At 40.3% G+C, this 16,149-nt stretch overlaps 1 protein-coding gene across 1 annotated transcript in view; it reads right to left on the bottom strand.

The window, feature by feature from the left end:
• Positions 1 to 16,149, bottom strand: part of RARS2 (arginyl-tRNA synthetase 2, mitochondrial) — a 443,458-nt gene that overhangs the window by 42,095 nt on the left and 385,214 nt on the right. Inside the window, exon 9 of the mRNA XM_044075298.1 lies at positions 1,684 to 1,842. Within this exon, the coding sequence (XP_043931233.1) occupies positions 1,684 to 1,842 (159 nt within the window). The remainder of the gene's footprint in view (positions 1 to 1,683; positions 1,843 to 16,149) is intronic.

The raw sequence follows: 16,149 nt of genomic DNA, 5'->3' as shown, positions 1-16,149 counted from the left end.
TGCAACTTTACAGCTTACAAACAGTTCTTAATTAGTGCTACAGAACAGCAAAGACATTTTAGAAGGGAGAGTAAATTAACCATGTTTTATTTTCTCCAGTCTGTCAGACAGCAAAAGTGCACTAGCTGCAGTGTAACCATCAAGAGCATGTCAATGCAAAGACAGCGAGCCTACTCACATACACAAACAGAGACACACATACATATCCAAATTAAAGGGTAAAAAATGTCGCACATTCAAACCATTCAGTAAAAACTGAAAGAAAGTCTCAGCCAAGCTAGAGTCTTCACTGGGTCTATATTAGATCATTAAAGAGTTAATACTTTGAATGGTCTAATATCGAACCGAAAACAGCAAGCTGAAAATAGCGAAGCTGCAGATAACCGAATATTTTCCTAGGGAAAGAATATGGTTGTCCATTTCTGTGGCTTCTCTATTTTCAGCAATGTGGTGGAAAGGTACGGGTTGGGTTCAGCTAAGTGTGCAATTGTGTGGACGTTAGGGTTAGGGCGGGGTATGTGAGTTAGGGTTAGAGCGCAGGTGAGGCGAGTGTGCGATAGTGATAGATTTAGGGTTAGGGCGGGGTACTGAGTTAGGGTTAGGGTGCGGGTGAGGTGAGTGTGCGATAGTGATAGACTTTAGGGTTAGGGCGGGGTATGTGAGTTAGGGTTAGGGCACGGGTGAGGTAAGTGTACGATAGTGACAGACCTTAGGGTTAAGAATAGTGGATAGATAGTACTGTATGTACAGTTTAGTGTAGGGTTTGATGTAGGATTTTAAGTGTATGTGTGTGGATTGCTGTTTTTTTGGTGTGCTTGTGTTGTGTGTGTGTGTGTTTCTCGGAACAGTGAATTTTTTTCCCAGGGAAAAAATTTGCTGTTCTGAGCTTTCGATGTTTTTAGATTTCTTGGTTAGAAGTTCAAGGTTGTTGTATTCAAGTAATGTGCTGTTTCGTTGAACTGATATAGACCAGTCTTCACTGTGTAATACCTTAAACCTTGTGTAGTGTATGTCCATGGGATACATTTAAATGACTCCGTAAAGGCATACTAGTGTTTCAGCTACACAGCTTCAAAATGCCTATGACTTTTACTCTAAGTCATTATAGGTATATATTCAACCAATAAAGTCAAACTCCACAAGCTCAGGACATGCATGTCTTGGTCTTTTTAGTGACCTCATCAACACAGCATAAGTGGATTTCTTGACTCTACTTTAGAAATACTGAGCTTAAATCAAGCTTTATGCTCACAGATATTAGGGAGCCTGGAAAATATCTCAAGTAACATCCAAACTAAAAAGAAAAAGGTCACACAGACAATCCATTCAATAATAACTGGAAGAAAGACCCAGCCAAGCAAGAGTCTTCATTGTGTAATACCTTAAACCTCCTGTAGTGGAGGCCCATGGGATATATGAGGATATGAGAACCATCCTAAAAGGGAATAGGCAAACAGGGAAATATGTAGAAACAGCATAAAAAATTCTGCATTTCAATGTAAGAGATAGGTATGAAATTATGAAAGTGTTTTCTGCAGTAGGTTGAGACCCTTTTGCAAAATGTTTTTTTAATCTGTGAAGCAGATGATGCATGCTCCTTAAATAACCACCCAATATCATTGCTTCTGTGGTACAAAGCCACTAAAAAATACAAAGTACAAATAAGTACTTATCTAAATATACCTTGTATATTCCAGCATACTCTCTAATGCTGATGTCTCTAAACTGTTTCCACAATGACAAGGTTTGCCCATCACCTTCCTCTAACTTTCTGAAGAATTCCTGAGCTGATTTCTGTATTTCATCATCCTCTTCTGCTGCTTTGTTAGCTTGAACATATACCTTAAAAAGAAAACACATTAGAACAGTGAGCAATTTAAATTAGCAAATTTTGTACCAGTTAATACTCACACCTTATACAGACACCTGCTTAAAACCACCAGCACACACATTTTAAAACATTGGTTCCTCCTTCCTTTAATGATACAGGGTGGTTCTTGCCTACTACTCTTAAAGGACAGTTGGTAATTAATGCTATCATAAAGAAAGACAGGGTGGGGATTTTAGTTTTTTAGTATGTTATACCCACTTGCTTAACTGTAAGTATGCACACACAAAATATCTTCAAATCCCAGACATGCAATTGGCAAGCTCCATGGCATAAAGATTCCTACCCAAACTATGCTGCAGGTATAACTGTGGTTTGACTAGCAGGCTTGGCGATTGAAGGAGCTAGCAAGGGAAGAAGAAAAGTGAGTGGCAAGATCCTCATCCCAGAGGGAACGGAATTGGATGAGCAGTGCCACAGGAGTGCCACGTGGGACAGGAACCATCATATTAATTGTTGCATTTAATATCTCAGTAACAGTACCATAATAATATATGTCCATAAAAACTACTACTTTTCTCTACTAACCATAATGTGCATCATTATTTCATTGCAGACTTTCCTTTTTCAACAACAAAATTTGAATCCATACATAGATTAGTGTTAAAAGTTCCTTAAGTCCTGATTCTTAAATATCTTGAAAACATATTTCTTTGCTCAAAAACTGCCTAAATCCAAAAATATGGGGTGGGAGAGACTAAGAGCCAAAATCATGATCAAGCATCCAAGCCATTTTTTTAAGAACTACTGCTCTTTTAAATTTAGAAAGTTACAAGACTAAAGTTTGGATTACAATGCATTTTTTGAAGGATATAAAGCCTGAGACTAGAATGTATGCCATTATTTAGTGACTGCAATCCTCAATGGTTTGTCAGAAAATGACAAATTTAAACAGGACTAGACCAAAAATTAAGAGGAAAAATCTGAACATTCTGCAAACGTATGGACATTTGAGAGGTATGTGTGAAAAGCAGATAAAGAAGCATGAATTTTTCTTACAAACGGATCCTTCATAAATACTATCATCAGTAGAGGATATCTTTATTTATTTATTTACATTTGTTGACCGGGAGTGTTCGACTGGACGTAGGTCCATTTTCAGCAGAGGCCCAGGGAGGAAAGCTCCACAGTTAAAATATACAGACAGTAGTTGCATTGGATTTACATAGCAATAAACAATTTGATCAACATAGCAATTAATTATATAGCTATAGATGAAGAACATAGTATATCAGTAGACAACTAGAATCTTTATCATCTGCAAAGTACAGACATTAACAACTGTTACAATAAGAAGTTCCTGCTGTATAATAAGTAGTTAGGCTTATGAGCATCTGAGCTTGCTATAATCAAGGTAGTTAGTGGGGTGGAAAGAAAGGTAGTGGGTGGATGGGGTGGGTGATATTAGAGGGGGAGTTGCAATGGCATAGCCAGCATGTTTTAAGGTGCGCTTTTAGTAAAGTTTTGAAGTGAGTGCATGATGGTATGGAGGTAATTGTGGGTGGGAGGGAGTTCCATAATTTGGCTATGGCGCAAGAGAATAGTGCTTCTCCAGCAGAGTTATTGGCTTTAGTGACCTGTAAGTGAATTTTGTTGCTGGATATTAGTGGTCTGGTGGTGCGATAGGGTTGGAATAGATTTTGGAGGGATGGGACTTTTAGTGGATGGTTTACTAGTTTGTGGGCGAGTGCAAGTTGATACCATTGAATGAGGTGAGGGAGTTCAAGCCAGCCCAGTTCAGCAAGTGAGAGACAGTGGTGCCTACAGTAGGATGCCCCTGTGGCGAATTTGGCGATTTTGCTGTAGCAGGTCTCGAGCTTGTTTAGATCGCATTGCCTTAGGTTGGTATATATTGGAGAGGCATAAAGTAGGGTGGAGATAGGCTGGGAATTTGCTACTGAAATCTTTGCTGCTTTGGTGAGAAGTTGCTTATTTCTGTATAACGCTCCTAGTTTTTCGTGGACTTTTTTTATTGTCATGGATATGTGAATGTCAAATTTTAGTTTATTGTCTATTTCCACTCCTAGCAATTTGGTGTGTTCTGTTAGGTGTATAGTGGTGTTGCCTTTTGCTGTGATGTTAAAGTGAGAGTTTAAAGTATGTTTGGTGGGTTGGAAGATGAGTAGTTTAGTTTTGTTTGGGTTGAGTATTAACTGGGCATCGGATAACCAAGTTTCAACAGAGGAAAAGGCTTCCTGTGTGACATTTTGCAGTTTGGGTAGGGACTGGGTTGAGCAGTTGATGGTTGTGTCATATGCGTATTGTAGGAGTGCGCCACGTTTGGTGGCAGAGGCTAGATTATTGGTGAAAATAGAGAAGAGTATGGGTCCAAGGATGGATCCTTTGGGAACCCCTATAGAGACAGGTAGTTGGGGAGATATGTCATTCTGCCATACAATGGATTATTGGCGGTCAGACAGGTAACTCTGAAACCAGTTGGTGACTGATTGAGAGAAGGATAGGTTATTGAGGACAGAGATGAGTTGTTTGCGTGGGACCATGTCAAATGCTTTAGATAGGTCTAGGAAAGTAGCAGAGGAGAGATAGCCATTGTTTTTATGCTGAAGGATAGTGTTAGTAAAGGAGAGCAAGGCAGTGGTGGTGCTATGGTTTGGTCGGAAACCATGCTGAGTATTGGAAAGGAGGTTGTTAGTAAGGAGGTAGTCTGAGACCTGAGAGTGAATACATCTCTCTAGTATTTTGGAGAGTGGAGAGAAAATAGCTATGGGGCGGTAATTGGTTAGTTCTGTGGAGGGGCCACCTTTGTGGAGGGGAATTATATGTGATACTTTCCATAGTGTGGGAACGTAACTTTCTGACAGAGATCGGTTAATAAAGATGTGTACTGGGTAGGCTAGAACATCAGCTGCAATTTGGAGGTATTCACTTGGGAGGTTGTCTGCTGCTAATTTGGTGGGCTTAAGTTTAGTTAAGAGTGTTTTTATGTTGGAGGTAGGAACAGGAGAAAAAGAGAAGACAGTGGTGAGATTACTAGTTGAAGGTGTGGGTTGGAGTGGTGGGAGGTTGTTGTCGTCTAGCTAGTGATAGTATGGTTTGTGTGACGTGTGTGTTGAATGAGGTAGAAATATTTTCGGAGGAGTGGGGATGTTAGGAGGAGGGGTACTGACTTTACCTGGGTGGAGGATGGAGTTTATGGAAGACCATAATTGTTTGGGTTTGTGTTGGGAGGAGTCTAGGGCAGACTGGTAGTATTGGAATTTGTCCTGTTTTATTAGCTTTTTGACTCTATTGCGTAGTTCTAGAAATTTCTGTCTAGTAGAGGGGGTTTTGGTTTTGTGCCAGTGCTCCCAGGCTTTATCCCCATTTTTCATTTCTGACTTAGTGGTTTTCTGTAGCCATGGGGAGGGTTGTGCTTTGGTTCCGGAAAGTCTTATGGGGGCATTGTAATTAAGGATGCTCCGGAAGGTAGTATTAAAAAATTCAACTGCGTCATCAAGACTGAGGTACTTTAGAGGATGCCAGTTACATTCTTTGAGGGATGAGATGAATGTGAACGGGTTAAAGTTTAGTTTTTTTACGTATTTGACGGTAGATGACAGGTTTAGTTGGTATAGGTGTTTTTTGAGTAGGAATGTTGGGGAGTGACCACTGAGGCTATCTGATAAGCAGCCTGCTATATATGACTGTGGACTCTTACTGACTAGTATCCAATCCAGGGTAGTGTGCTTGTTGGAGTTTTTATTTATCCTGGTTGGCGAATGGACTAGTTGAGTGAAGCCATGAAGGTTTAGATGATGGGTTGGATGGTTGCCAGAACAGAATTGCCAGTCAATATTGAAATCACCTAAAATTATAGTTTCTTGGGGGAGATGGTGGTTAGACCACCTGAAGAGGTTTTCTAGTAGAGGGATGTTTTGCCCAGGTGGGAAGTAGCATCCAATTATGTTGATGGTTTTATTTTGGTTTACTCTAAGATTGGTATATATTATTTCTTCATTGCCTATTTGTGAAGCTGATGATTTTAAGATCTGGATGTTTAGATGCTGTTTAAATATTATAGCTATACCGCCTCCTTTCTTGTTTAGCCAGTCTACTCTTAGCATGCCGTAACCAGTAGGGAGGACTTGCTCACTGGTAATGTGAGGTTTTAGCCAGGTTTCTGTCAGGATGGCTATATCTGGGGGAGTACACGGCTATGGTGGCATGGAGTTCATGGACCTTGCTGGATATACTTCTAATATTTAGGCTTAGTAGAAGGAAGTCACTTGGCTTTCTATTGGCTGTGACTTGGGAGAAGTTGTGGTTTCTAGTCTGATTATGAGGAGTGGGGTTGGAGATGGTGGGGCCAGGGTTGGGGTGGATGTCTCCACTTACGGCTAGTTTTGGTATGCATGAGGTTATTCGTTTTCTCAGTTTTTGAATGTGTTTGTTTATTAGGGAAACTTTATGATTGTGCTCTGTGGGTAATAGGTATGGTGGGAGGGTTTCTATGTTAAGTTGTAGGGATGCTTTTTGTTTGAGTAATATAGTTGATAGAATATGTGGGGGGTGCATAGGGAAGGTTCTTGAGTTGGTGGGAGGGGAGCTGAGTGAGGGTGAGACATGAGTGGTGGTGTGAGTAGTAGTACAGTGGTAGTGGTTGAGTGGGGGAATGATGGAGTTTTGGTAGGATGTAAGATATGCAAGGAGAGTGCATGCAGTGAGCATAGGTATGGTATGCTTATACATGTTAGCTGAGGAGTGATAGTAGTGGAAAGATGGAGGAGGTAGTGTTGGGTTTAGTGCCGTGGTTGGCTGTTGGAAAGATGTGAGGAGTTTGCGTAATAAAGGTAGGATCACTGGGGGTGGGAGAGAATTGGGGGCAGGGTGGGGAGCAAAGCGGTAGGAGACCCTGTTAATTGCTCTTATGAGGGGGCTGGAAACAATCAGGTAACAGAGTAAACTGATAAAAGAACATATGATAGTGAATGTGGAGATTCAGGTAGGTATCCTGTACTTCCACGAACTATCAGTTGGCTATGCCCCAGTTCAGGCAGTTTAGTAAGTTTTATGGCAGGGCTGAGCATAAAGTGCTCAAAGGTGGTTGCAGTTTTAAAAATGGTGCCTGCCACAGGTAATATTTATTAACTTTGGGATTGGCTTAAGGTAATAACAGGGAAGGGAGAGGGAGAGAACAAGGGTGTGAGCAGGCAGTTCTTTTGTACTGTTGCTAATGAGCCAAGATCAAGCAAAGACAAGTTTGTGTTTAAGAAACAATCAGAATTGACCAAGGACTGTTCTGAAACTGCAATTCATTTCTTAACCATTTCTCAGGTGGAAAAACAGGATAATCTTGTATCAGTAGGCTACTGTGGTCTCAATTTAAATTAACAAACACACAGTCTTTGATCAATTATGGATACTATTTGCTAACAGAAGGGAATAAAAGAGAAAATGGAAGTTGTGTGTGTGTGTGTGTGTGTGTGTGTGTGTGTGTGTGTGTGTGTGTGTGTGTGTGTGTGTGTGTGTGTGTGTGTGTATGTGTATGTGTGTGTGTGGGGGGGTGCTGCTTACAAGCCAAAGCAGAGTGCTCTTCAGGGGATAATGAATATTAGCTCAAACAGGTAGACACATACTCAAAGTTAACTATAGCGGTTTGTGTTTGCAGACAGTTCAGACCTGGACTGCGCTTTTCTTATAACAATGTATCTACCGGTTGGATAAAAGATAAAGGTGGTACCGCAGCTGAAAACTTAGTGGTGTTAGGTTCAAAGTTAACAATAGCTGTTTGTGTTTGCAGACAGTTCAGACCTGGACTGCGCTTTTCTTATACAATGTATCCACCAGCTGGATAAAAGATAAAGGTGGTACCGCAGCTGAATACTTAGTGGTGTTAGGTTGGAGAGACACTGAGCTCCTCTTGGGGCCTGTAGCAGATATCTTAAGATTAATCTGCCTTGGGAACATACATTTAAAAATAACCCCATTAATAACATTAATGCCAGTACTGGGATAAAATAAAACAACTTGTTCAGAATACTTCTTTCATGATTCATCATAAAATTATCAAAAGAATAAACACAACAAAGTTCATTACTCCATACAGACAGTCCTTCTTGAAAACGTACTATTTCTGATTCTTTTAATTCTTCCACTACATGCTTTTTTGTTCTTTTGGAGTTGCAGTACTTATTAAGTTGTAGTACAAGAACGGTATTTACACACTGCAGCATACACAACAGCCACCAAAGAAAAGCATCAGAAGCATGCTGACAGCTTTAAAAGCTGAACTTCACACTGTAGAGTCTAACACTTCTTAAAGCTGTTCATTATAGGGACAACACTTCTGCCTGTTATGTGCCCGTGTTAGTGTATTACATCTTTCAAAACTGTGAAACAATTCATGCTATTACACTTTTATTTTCTTTCTGCAAGTTGCAGTATGTTGGGGCATATAAAAACTCTACATAATAAAAAGAATTATGTTTAGGTGCCTAGTATTAAATATTTGTAATATGTTCCCAAAATGGATTCAAGAAATTCACCTTTTCAGCTTGACACTTTCAGTGAATTTCTTGAATCCCATTTGCCAGCATCATAAAGCCCTGATTATGGTCCAAGTGACCAGAGTTCAACTAGTGGCTTGGATGCTTGACTGTACAGGCAAGGATGATGTTGATCCCAAAGGGCAGGCATTGTGGGATATTGCAATAATTTGGTTCACTAGTCTCTGTTTCTACCCACTGAGGATGAGGGGTTGGGGTCTCAATGCCAGGATACCAGTGGTGTATAAAGCACCTTTTTAGAGCCTGAATGATGTCTTCTCCTCAGACAAATATCTCCTTGGCTCCATGTGGAATCCCTGTAACACAGGAATGACTAAATCCCATTTAATCAAAGGGTGTTTTTAAGATCAGTAAGCACAGGGGCAAAAAACTGCCTATGATCTTTTTAATCCACTTGTAACTGTGGAAAGTGACAATGGAAGACTAGAATAGCAATTGAATCAACTTTGGAGACATCTAGAGTAATTCAGAGAGCTATTTTTTAATTTTTGATTTTAAACATCACAGCATACATACAAATGTTATGCAAATTTTCAGTCCCCAATTACTAAGCTTTCATCAATAAGAAAAAAATCAAAATACATTATCCTGACACCTCCATCTTGCTTGGGTACTACTAACAGAGACAGTATTATATCTACTACACATACTCTTGTCTTTTCCTATGAAATAAAATGTTTTGCACGCACTCGAGGCCCTTCTCAGTATGGAGAACATCGATGTCTGTGCAGTGACAGAAACCTGGTTCAAGGCTCCTGAGAGCACCCCAGCACTATCAGGTTTTACCTCTTATCATGCGTTCCGGCCCCAAAATCCGGACAATACCAAGAAAGGAGGGGGGGTATCCATATTCATCAAGGACACCCACACCTCAAGACTTGTGGCAACGCACGATGCATCGGAGACCATCCAGGTGCAATTAACCATAGGCAAGACTGCTCTGCAAATTGTAGCATGTTACAGGCCACCCTCACAAACTCAGGAACCTCACATGGCCTTCCTGAAAACACTAGAGGGGATAAATGTATCACCAAACACCATCATACTAGGTGACTTCAATTACCCTAATATAGACTGGGAACACTACTCAAGCCCAAACACCCTAGCCCAAAAGTTCCTGGAATTCATAAACTCAAATGCCATGGAACAACTAGTCACCATCCCACAAGAGGAGAAAACATACTTGATCTCATCATCACGAACATGGGAGCACAATGTTCAACACCGAAGTATACCCCTCACTGGTGAGATCAGATCACAAACTAATCTCGCTGGAGGTCCTCATCCCACCCCACCTGAAATAAAAAGACCACAGTAAAGAACTTCTCGAAGCCGACTTCACACTTCTAAAGACTAGTGTGGTCTCCTTTAAGGCCCCGAGCAGGAAAACAGTACTCAAGCCGCTGAATCACTTACAAATGCCTTCTACCAGCACCTGCAGGACTGCATGGATAAGGCAATCCCAAGCAAAATAAAGACTCTTTGTACCAAAGGCAAGCGTCCAGTCTGGTGGACCCCAGCCATAAACAAACTCTACAACAAAAGGAGGAAGCTACTACAAGATAGAGCAAAATCCTTAAAAGGTAAGACACCCTTGATCACTATAAGTAAAAACTAAGAGCTCTCATAAAATCATCCAAAGTAAATTTTGAGAGAAAAATAGCTAAAGACTCAAAAGACAATCATAAGGCCTTCTTTAGCTATGTTAGAAACCTGGGAGGAAACTCCCAGATATGCTCAGAACTAGTTCAAAATGATGTGAAGATTACTGATCCTACAGACATTGCCAACATACTGGCTGACAGGTTCAGTGCAAACTTCTCCCCTCCCCAAAGGAGAGATATCTATACCAAGCGATTGCAGCCCCCAAACATCTCCAGCCCAATTGAGAACTGCTCTCTCCAAAGCAAAAACACAGCATCCATGGGACCTGATGGTGTCCCCGGCTGTGTGCTCCACGAACTCAACGAGGAATTAAACCCACAGCTAGGACAGCTGTTTAATCATAGTCTTACCTCTGGATACGCACCCAGGAGTGGCGCACTGCAACTGTGGTCCCACTTCACAAAGGCGGTGCCTCCACCGACCCTGGAAATTACCGCCCATTAGCTTGACAAGCCTTATCTGCAAAGCCATGGAGAGGATCATAATGGACCTCATAAATAAAGACATAGGAATTTGCAGACTTTGGATCCATCCCAGTTTGGCTTTGTCAAAGGCAGATCATGCCTTCTAAACTTGGTTGACTTTTTCAAACAGTCACCAAAGCCATTGTTGAGTGAAAGGCAGTCCATACAGCCTACCTCGATCTGGCGAAGGCCTTCAATACAATACCCCACTCGGGTATCATTGAAAAACTCATCAGCTTAAATGTTAACCCATACATCACAAGATGGGTTGCAAACTGGCTGAGTGACAGAACCCACAGGGTCAGAGTTGCTGGCGCCATGTCAGACTCAAAGCCTGTCACAAGTGGTGTACCACAGGGCTCAGTCCTGGGCCCACTCTTGTTTGGCATCTACTTTTCCGAAGTACAAGAAAACACAGGAGGGTTATGGCTGACAAAGTTTGCAGATGACTGCAAACTGGGCGCCATAGTAGAAAACACATCTGACACAGATATCCTTCAGAAGTTAAATGCCAAAAAATGCATAGTCATACCCTTCGGGAAAAACAAGGTTATCCCTAGCTACCAAATAGGTGGCAATCCACTGAGCACAGAAGAATTTATCAGGGACCTGGGGACCCAGGTTGATAGTAGTCTGTCTTTCGACACCCATGTAGCTAAAGTAGTTAGGAAGACCTTCTACATTGCCCACCTTATCATGAAGGGATTCTCATCTAGATCAAGGGAGGTCATAGTCTCCCTATACTCATCACTCATCAGACCAATGATTGAGTACAATGCCCCATTCGGAATGTATCTGACCCGACACTTGCAGCAGCTGGAGAGGCTACAAAAGTTCCTCACCAAAAGGATTAAGGGTCTCAAACATCTGTCCTATGCTGCCCGACTGAAAGAACTCCAGCTCTATTCAGTCACTTACTGCTTGCTCAGAGGTGACCTTTGCCTAACATACAAGGCCATGTCAGACCCAGATTTGATGAATATGCTTCACCTCAAAAAATCTAGATCCGTCAGAGCCACAAGGGCGGGAGACTTAAACCTCGACACGGCTATTAATAGGACGTGCTGGAGGGATAGATTCATCACCCAAAGACTCCCTATGCTGTGGAATAAAATCCCGGTATATGTGAGGCAGAGCACCTCGCTGGCCTTGTTCAAGAGAAATCTTGACCAATGGATGGGAGATCGCAGATATACCCCAGGGATTACCTCAGTGTCACTGCTCGACAGAGGCACAGCAAAATAATGGGTATAGTTCCCCATACTAAAGGGGTGGCGTAAGCCACAAAACTATGGGCTAGGCTTGTAAATGCCCTCGGGCAGATAGCCTAGTATGAACCTATGAACCTATATTGTGATGGTGAAGTACAGTAGGTTCTCCTATCCAGTATCTTCTAAGCTGCCTTTAAGTGCTACAGGCAAACCTGGACAGCAAATTGCCATTATACAGTATAATTTTGCAAACACTTTGCTTGCTTCTCCCCAAATGCACTCCTTTAGGTCATGTTCCTGCTAAATATATAAATTCATGGTCCCCCTATTCAGAAAGGCTTTCATTTAGGAAACTTTAATTACAATCTTGTTTTATTACTAATATTCTATTCATCTTCCAAACTTACATCATTACTACACATTCAGCCTGCCAGTCTATTTGGCTACTGCCACCAAATGTTTTCCTAAGTCTGTCTATAAGAAATCTGCAATAGTCCACCTAGGTTACCCAGGGCACCTATCTGATCTGTCCATTACATATTTAGAAATCATAAAAAGACTCCATTCCACTTACATCTCATCCATTCTTACAATTCTTGACAGCTGACAGCTACATCAAATGAGCCCAAATGACCTATGTCCAGCTGCATTATGCTCTACATTTTTCCATACTACGTCCAGCAACTCCTCCTCCTCAGTAAGTATACTTCCTGTTCAAAGCCACTTCATCTGCCTGCCTATACCATCATCCTTTTTATAGCCTCAAATATGCTTTCTTCACACATCTCTAAACAAACAGCTGATTTTAATGAATTCCAAAACATCTTACTTCACCACTACAAAATCGTTAAGTCTTAAAGTACCATCTTAATCAGAAAGATACTTAAAATTTTATTAAACGATTAATTGTTGTTAAAACTAGGTCTCTTTACATACTAGGGTCTACCAGAGTGGACAGTGTCTGCTGTAGAAGGTAAAATAATTTAAGAGCAGTTAAAACTTTACTTTATCACAGTCCTAAACAAACAGTGTGTGGCAGTATGAGGTGTATAACAGCTTTTAAAGCTGTGAGTTGTACATTGGAGCATTACATTTTGTTTTGCCTGTTGTTTGACAGTGCTAAGTGGTTTCAAAGACTTTGCCTTCAGAATGAATTTCTTGCTATCAATGTTTCGGCCACACAGTAAGATAGTTATGATCAGAGACCCAATCTTAATCCTACATATCGAGTAATTTCCTACTTTCACCCACATTAAGACATGTATGTCATTAAATATCATTGGCTTATTCTTTCACATTATTAAATGCAGTGAACATACCACAAATAAGTGTTTTACTTGTTTTGTGACTTTGGATGTGCTGCTCTTCTGACCAGTCACCCCCTAAGGTTTTAGTTTTGGGTGTGAACACTTGTGTCAATCAAACAGGACACAGTAATTCAGAATTCACCATGGAAACACTTCATTTAATTTAACATTTGTTTACCGGGAAAGCCAGACTGGGACATAACTCATTTTTAGAGAAGGTCTAGGGAGAAATGCTCCAGACGCATGTCTTTGGAATGTGGGAGGAAACCGGAGCATCCGGAGGAAACCCATGCAAATGTAGGGAGGACAGGCAGACTCCGCATAGAAGGTAGCCCAGATGAGAATCGAACAGGAGAACCTCTTGCTGTAAGGCTACAATGCTAACCGATGCACCACTGCACCAAACTTTTGTCCCTTGCAACCTCTGGTATGTTGTGACTACAGCCATGAATCTGTTGAACCCCAGGGGTTGAGATGAGACCAAACAGTAAAGCCCAAAATGTCAATGGCTAGTTCCTACCTGGAAGTGCATAACCTCCTAGACTGCTTGGTTTATTGTGATATACAAGTTAAGTGTCCTGAAGATCTGAAGAACTAATCCAGTCTTCTCTTTCCTGAACAAGACCAATCGCCTCTCTTTTTCCCATGAAGGAAAATTAAAGAAAATGGAAAATTATGACCTGAAAAGAGATGCAAACTCCTTTAGAAATATCTACATATTTATAGAGCCATAAACAATAGTCATAAAAACAGAGCATGGCCCCATATTCCAATATGTGTGTTCATGCACCAAAATGGAAATCACAGTAGAAAAAAAAAACAGAAATTCATCCCTGGTTTGACACCTATGTCTCTAATGCAAATAAGTAATCTATAAATGGTTCATCTTCCAGGCCCATGCTTACACTTATCAAGGGTATCAGAGAGATTTGGGATACATGGTTAGGCTTAAAAAGGCCCTTGTGGTCGTTAGCCTAGTAAACACCTATGAACCTAAAAGATAAGTGACCTTGGAAAGTTTTTGGTGCTGAGGTGAACTGAACCTACAAGTTCTAGAGGTTGAGGAGGATGGATTGGATCATCCAAGAGACAGGGTTTTTGACAGATAAAGCAAATTACAAATTGTATCAGAAAACACAGATTCCTTAGATTTCTGTTTTGTATTTCATCAGCACTGCAGGTATTCCAAAGGGCTGATGTTCAGCTGACTGAAGGGCATGAAGGTGTTAGCTGCATCTACATGGACTAAGATACAATAATAGCAAGACAATCAACTTCTATAGCCCTTTATGAGCCCAATAAGAAGAAATATGAAGTGAAAGTGATGAGCATGGAACACACTGGGTATATGTTAACATCACATGGACTGAAGCCTGATCAGGGAAAGGTCAGTACAACTGTAGAGATGCAATAGCAGAAGGTAAGCAGGCATTTCCAATCCTAACTTCATTTTAGTGATCATTTCCCAAGAACCTTTACCAAATGAACATATTACTAAAAGATGTAATACATACAGCATGTCAAGACAAAAGAGATAAATGTTTAACGCAATGTATCAAACTATCCATAAAATTACTAAATGGTCATGATCACATTCCAAGCAAATAAAATCTGAACAGCCCAAAGTAGTCTCTAGTGTAATAGTAAATGGATGACCCTCAAAACAACTAATCAGCATTAGTCCCATTTTGCATCTTTAAGCTTGATTCTTTCTGATAAAGTCTTGTACAATCACAGATGCAAGTCTCCTTCGCATAGTTTCATGTGTCAGCTAACTTTCCTACTGTTTAGTCAACTACAGTAAACTCAGGGAGGGGGGGGGGGCACAACTTCAACAAAGGCAAACCACTTCATTAAAACAAATGAAATTACAATCCCACAAATATCCACCAAAGTCTGGTCATAACTCCCAAAGAACAATCTGAAATTTAGGACTGCACACACAGCAGCATATCTTCAAATGTACACTCGGGTAAAAAAAAAAAAAGATTCCTTATAACAAGTCAATCATGGAACAAACAGGCCACTGGGAAACAGTGAAGTAGCAAAGCAGTTTGACATGTGAATCACTCGCATAGCTCTAAAACAGTATAGCAAGCCAATCATGTTGATCATAGCCATGATTCATGAAGAACTAACAAAAGTAAACAATAAAATAAAGATATACTTGGCAAGCTAAATTTTAAGTGAATAGTCTGATTTCTTCTATTACAGCTACAATACAGAAGTTTGGCAGGATGAAAATAAAATAATTGAATATATGTCTGAAATAATTATGCATAAAAAAAAGCTATTATAATAACATGTAGACTGATAATGGAACTAGGAAAAGGAAAAGAGTGCTGGAATACACAAACTAGTAAGTCATGTTCCAAAGTGCTATGATGTGAAAAAGCCAGCTGTGCTGCAAGTAGACACCAGGTTAGAATGGTATAGAAGCTGTGATCCTAAAATAGAATAGACCAGTTTTGTATAGGTTAAGAAAATTTACAAATGTGCACAGGTATCAGAAAGTATATGAATTTGTCTATAAGGACAGGACTCTTGCAAAGCATATTTAGGAAGTCTTCATACAAGGCACCTCTGAGATTACAGAAGATGTTAATTAATCTGCAGAAATATGACTTGAGAGTGAAAAACAGAGCAGGCAAGGAACTACACATACCAGATATGTTGAGCAGAGTACAACTGCCATGAAAGAATGAAGAAGCTATTAGAAGAACAAGGGATTCTTTGGGTAATTTCATGACTTCCAATGCCAAAAAAAAAAAAAAAAAAAAAAAAAAAAAAAAAAAAGAAACTAATTTCAGAGGTCTACTCAAAACAGCCTAAAATCCATTTATTTAAAAGTATGACAATGAAAGGATGTCCTATAGAAAAAAAAAACATTAATAAAGAAAGAAACTTAGACTTGAGTTTCTTTCAAGAAAAATGTTGGGTCCAGAATGCAATGTTCAAAGAGGTCAAAATAACAGTTCGCAATTAAAAGAGAAAAATCCTGTCAGTACACAATGAATACAAAAAATAAACTGGCCAAGAATGTTGGCTCAAACAGAACAAACAGTGCAGAGCTTTGGCTTCTGCAATACATACTATTAACAGTAATTC

Source organism: Protopterus annectens, chromosome 1.part0 (assembly GCF_019279795.1).
Source record: "Protopterus annectens isolate FY-2018-M chromosome 1.part0, PAN1.0, whole genome shotgun sequence".
Classification (NCBI taxonomy): domain Eukaryota; kingdom Metazoa; phylum Chordata; order Ceratodontiformes; family Protopteridae; genus Protopterus; species Protopterus annectens.
The sequence above is the reverse complement of the archived record's forward strand: the minus strand, read 5'-3'. Positions and strand labels throughout refer to the sequence as shown.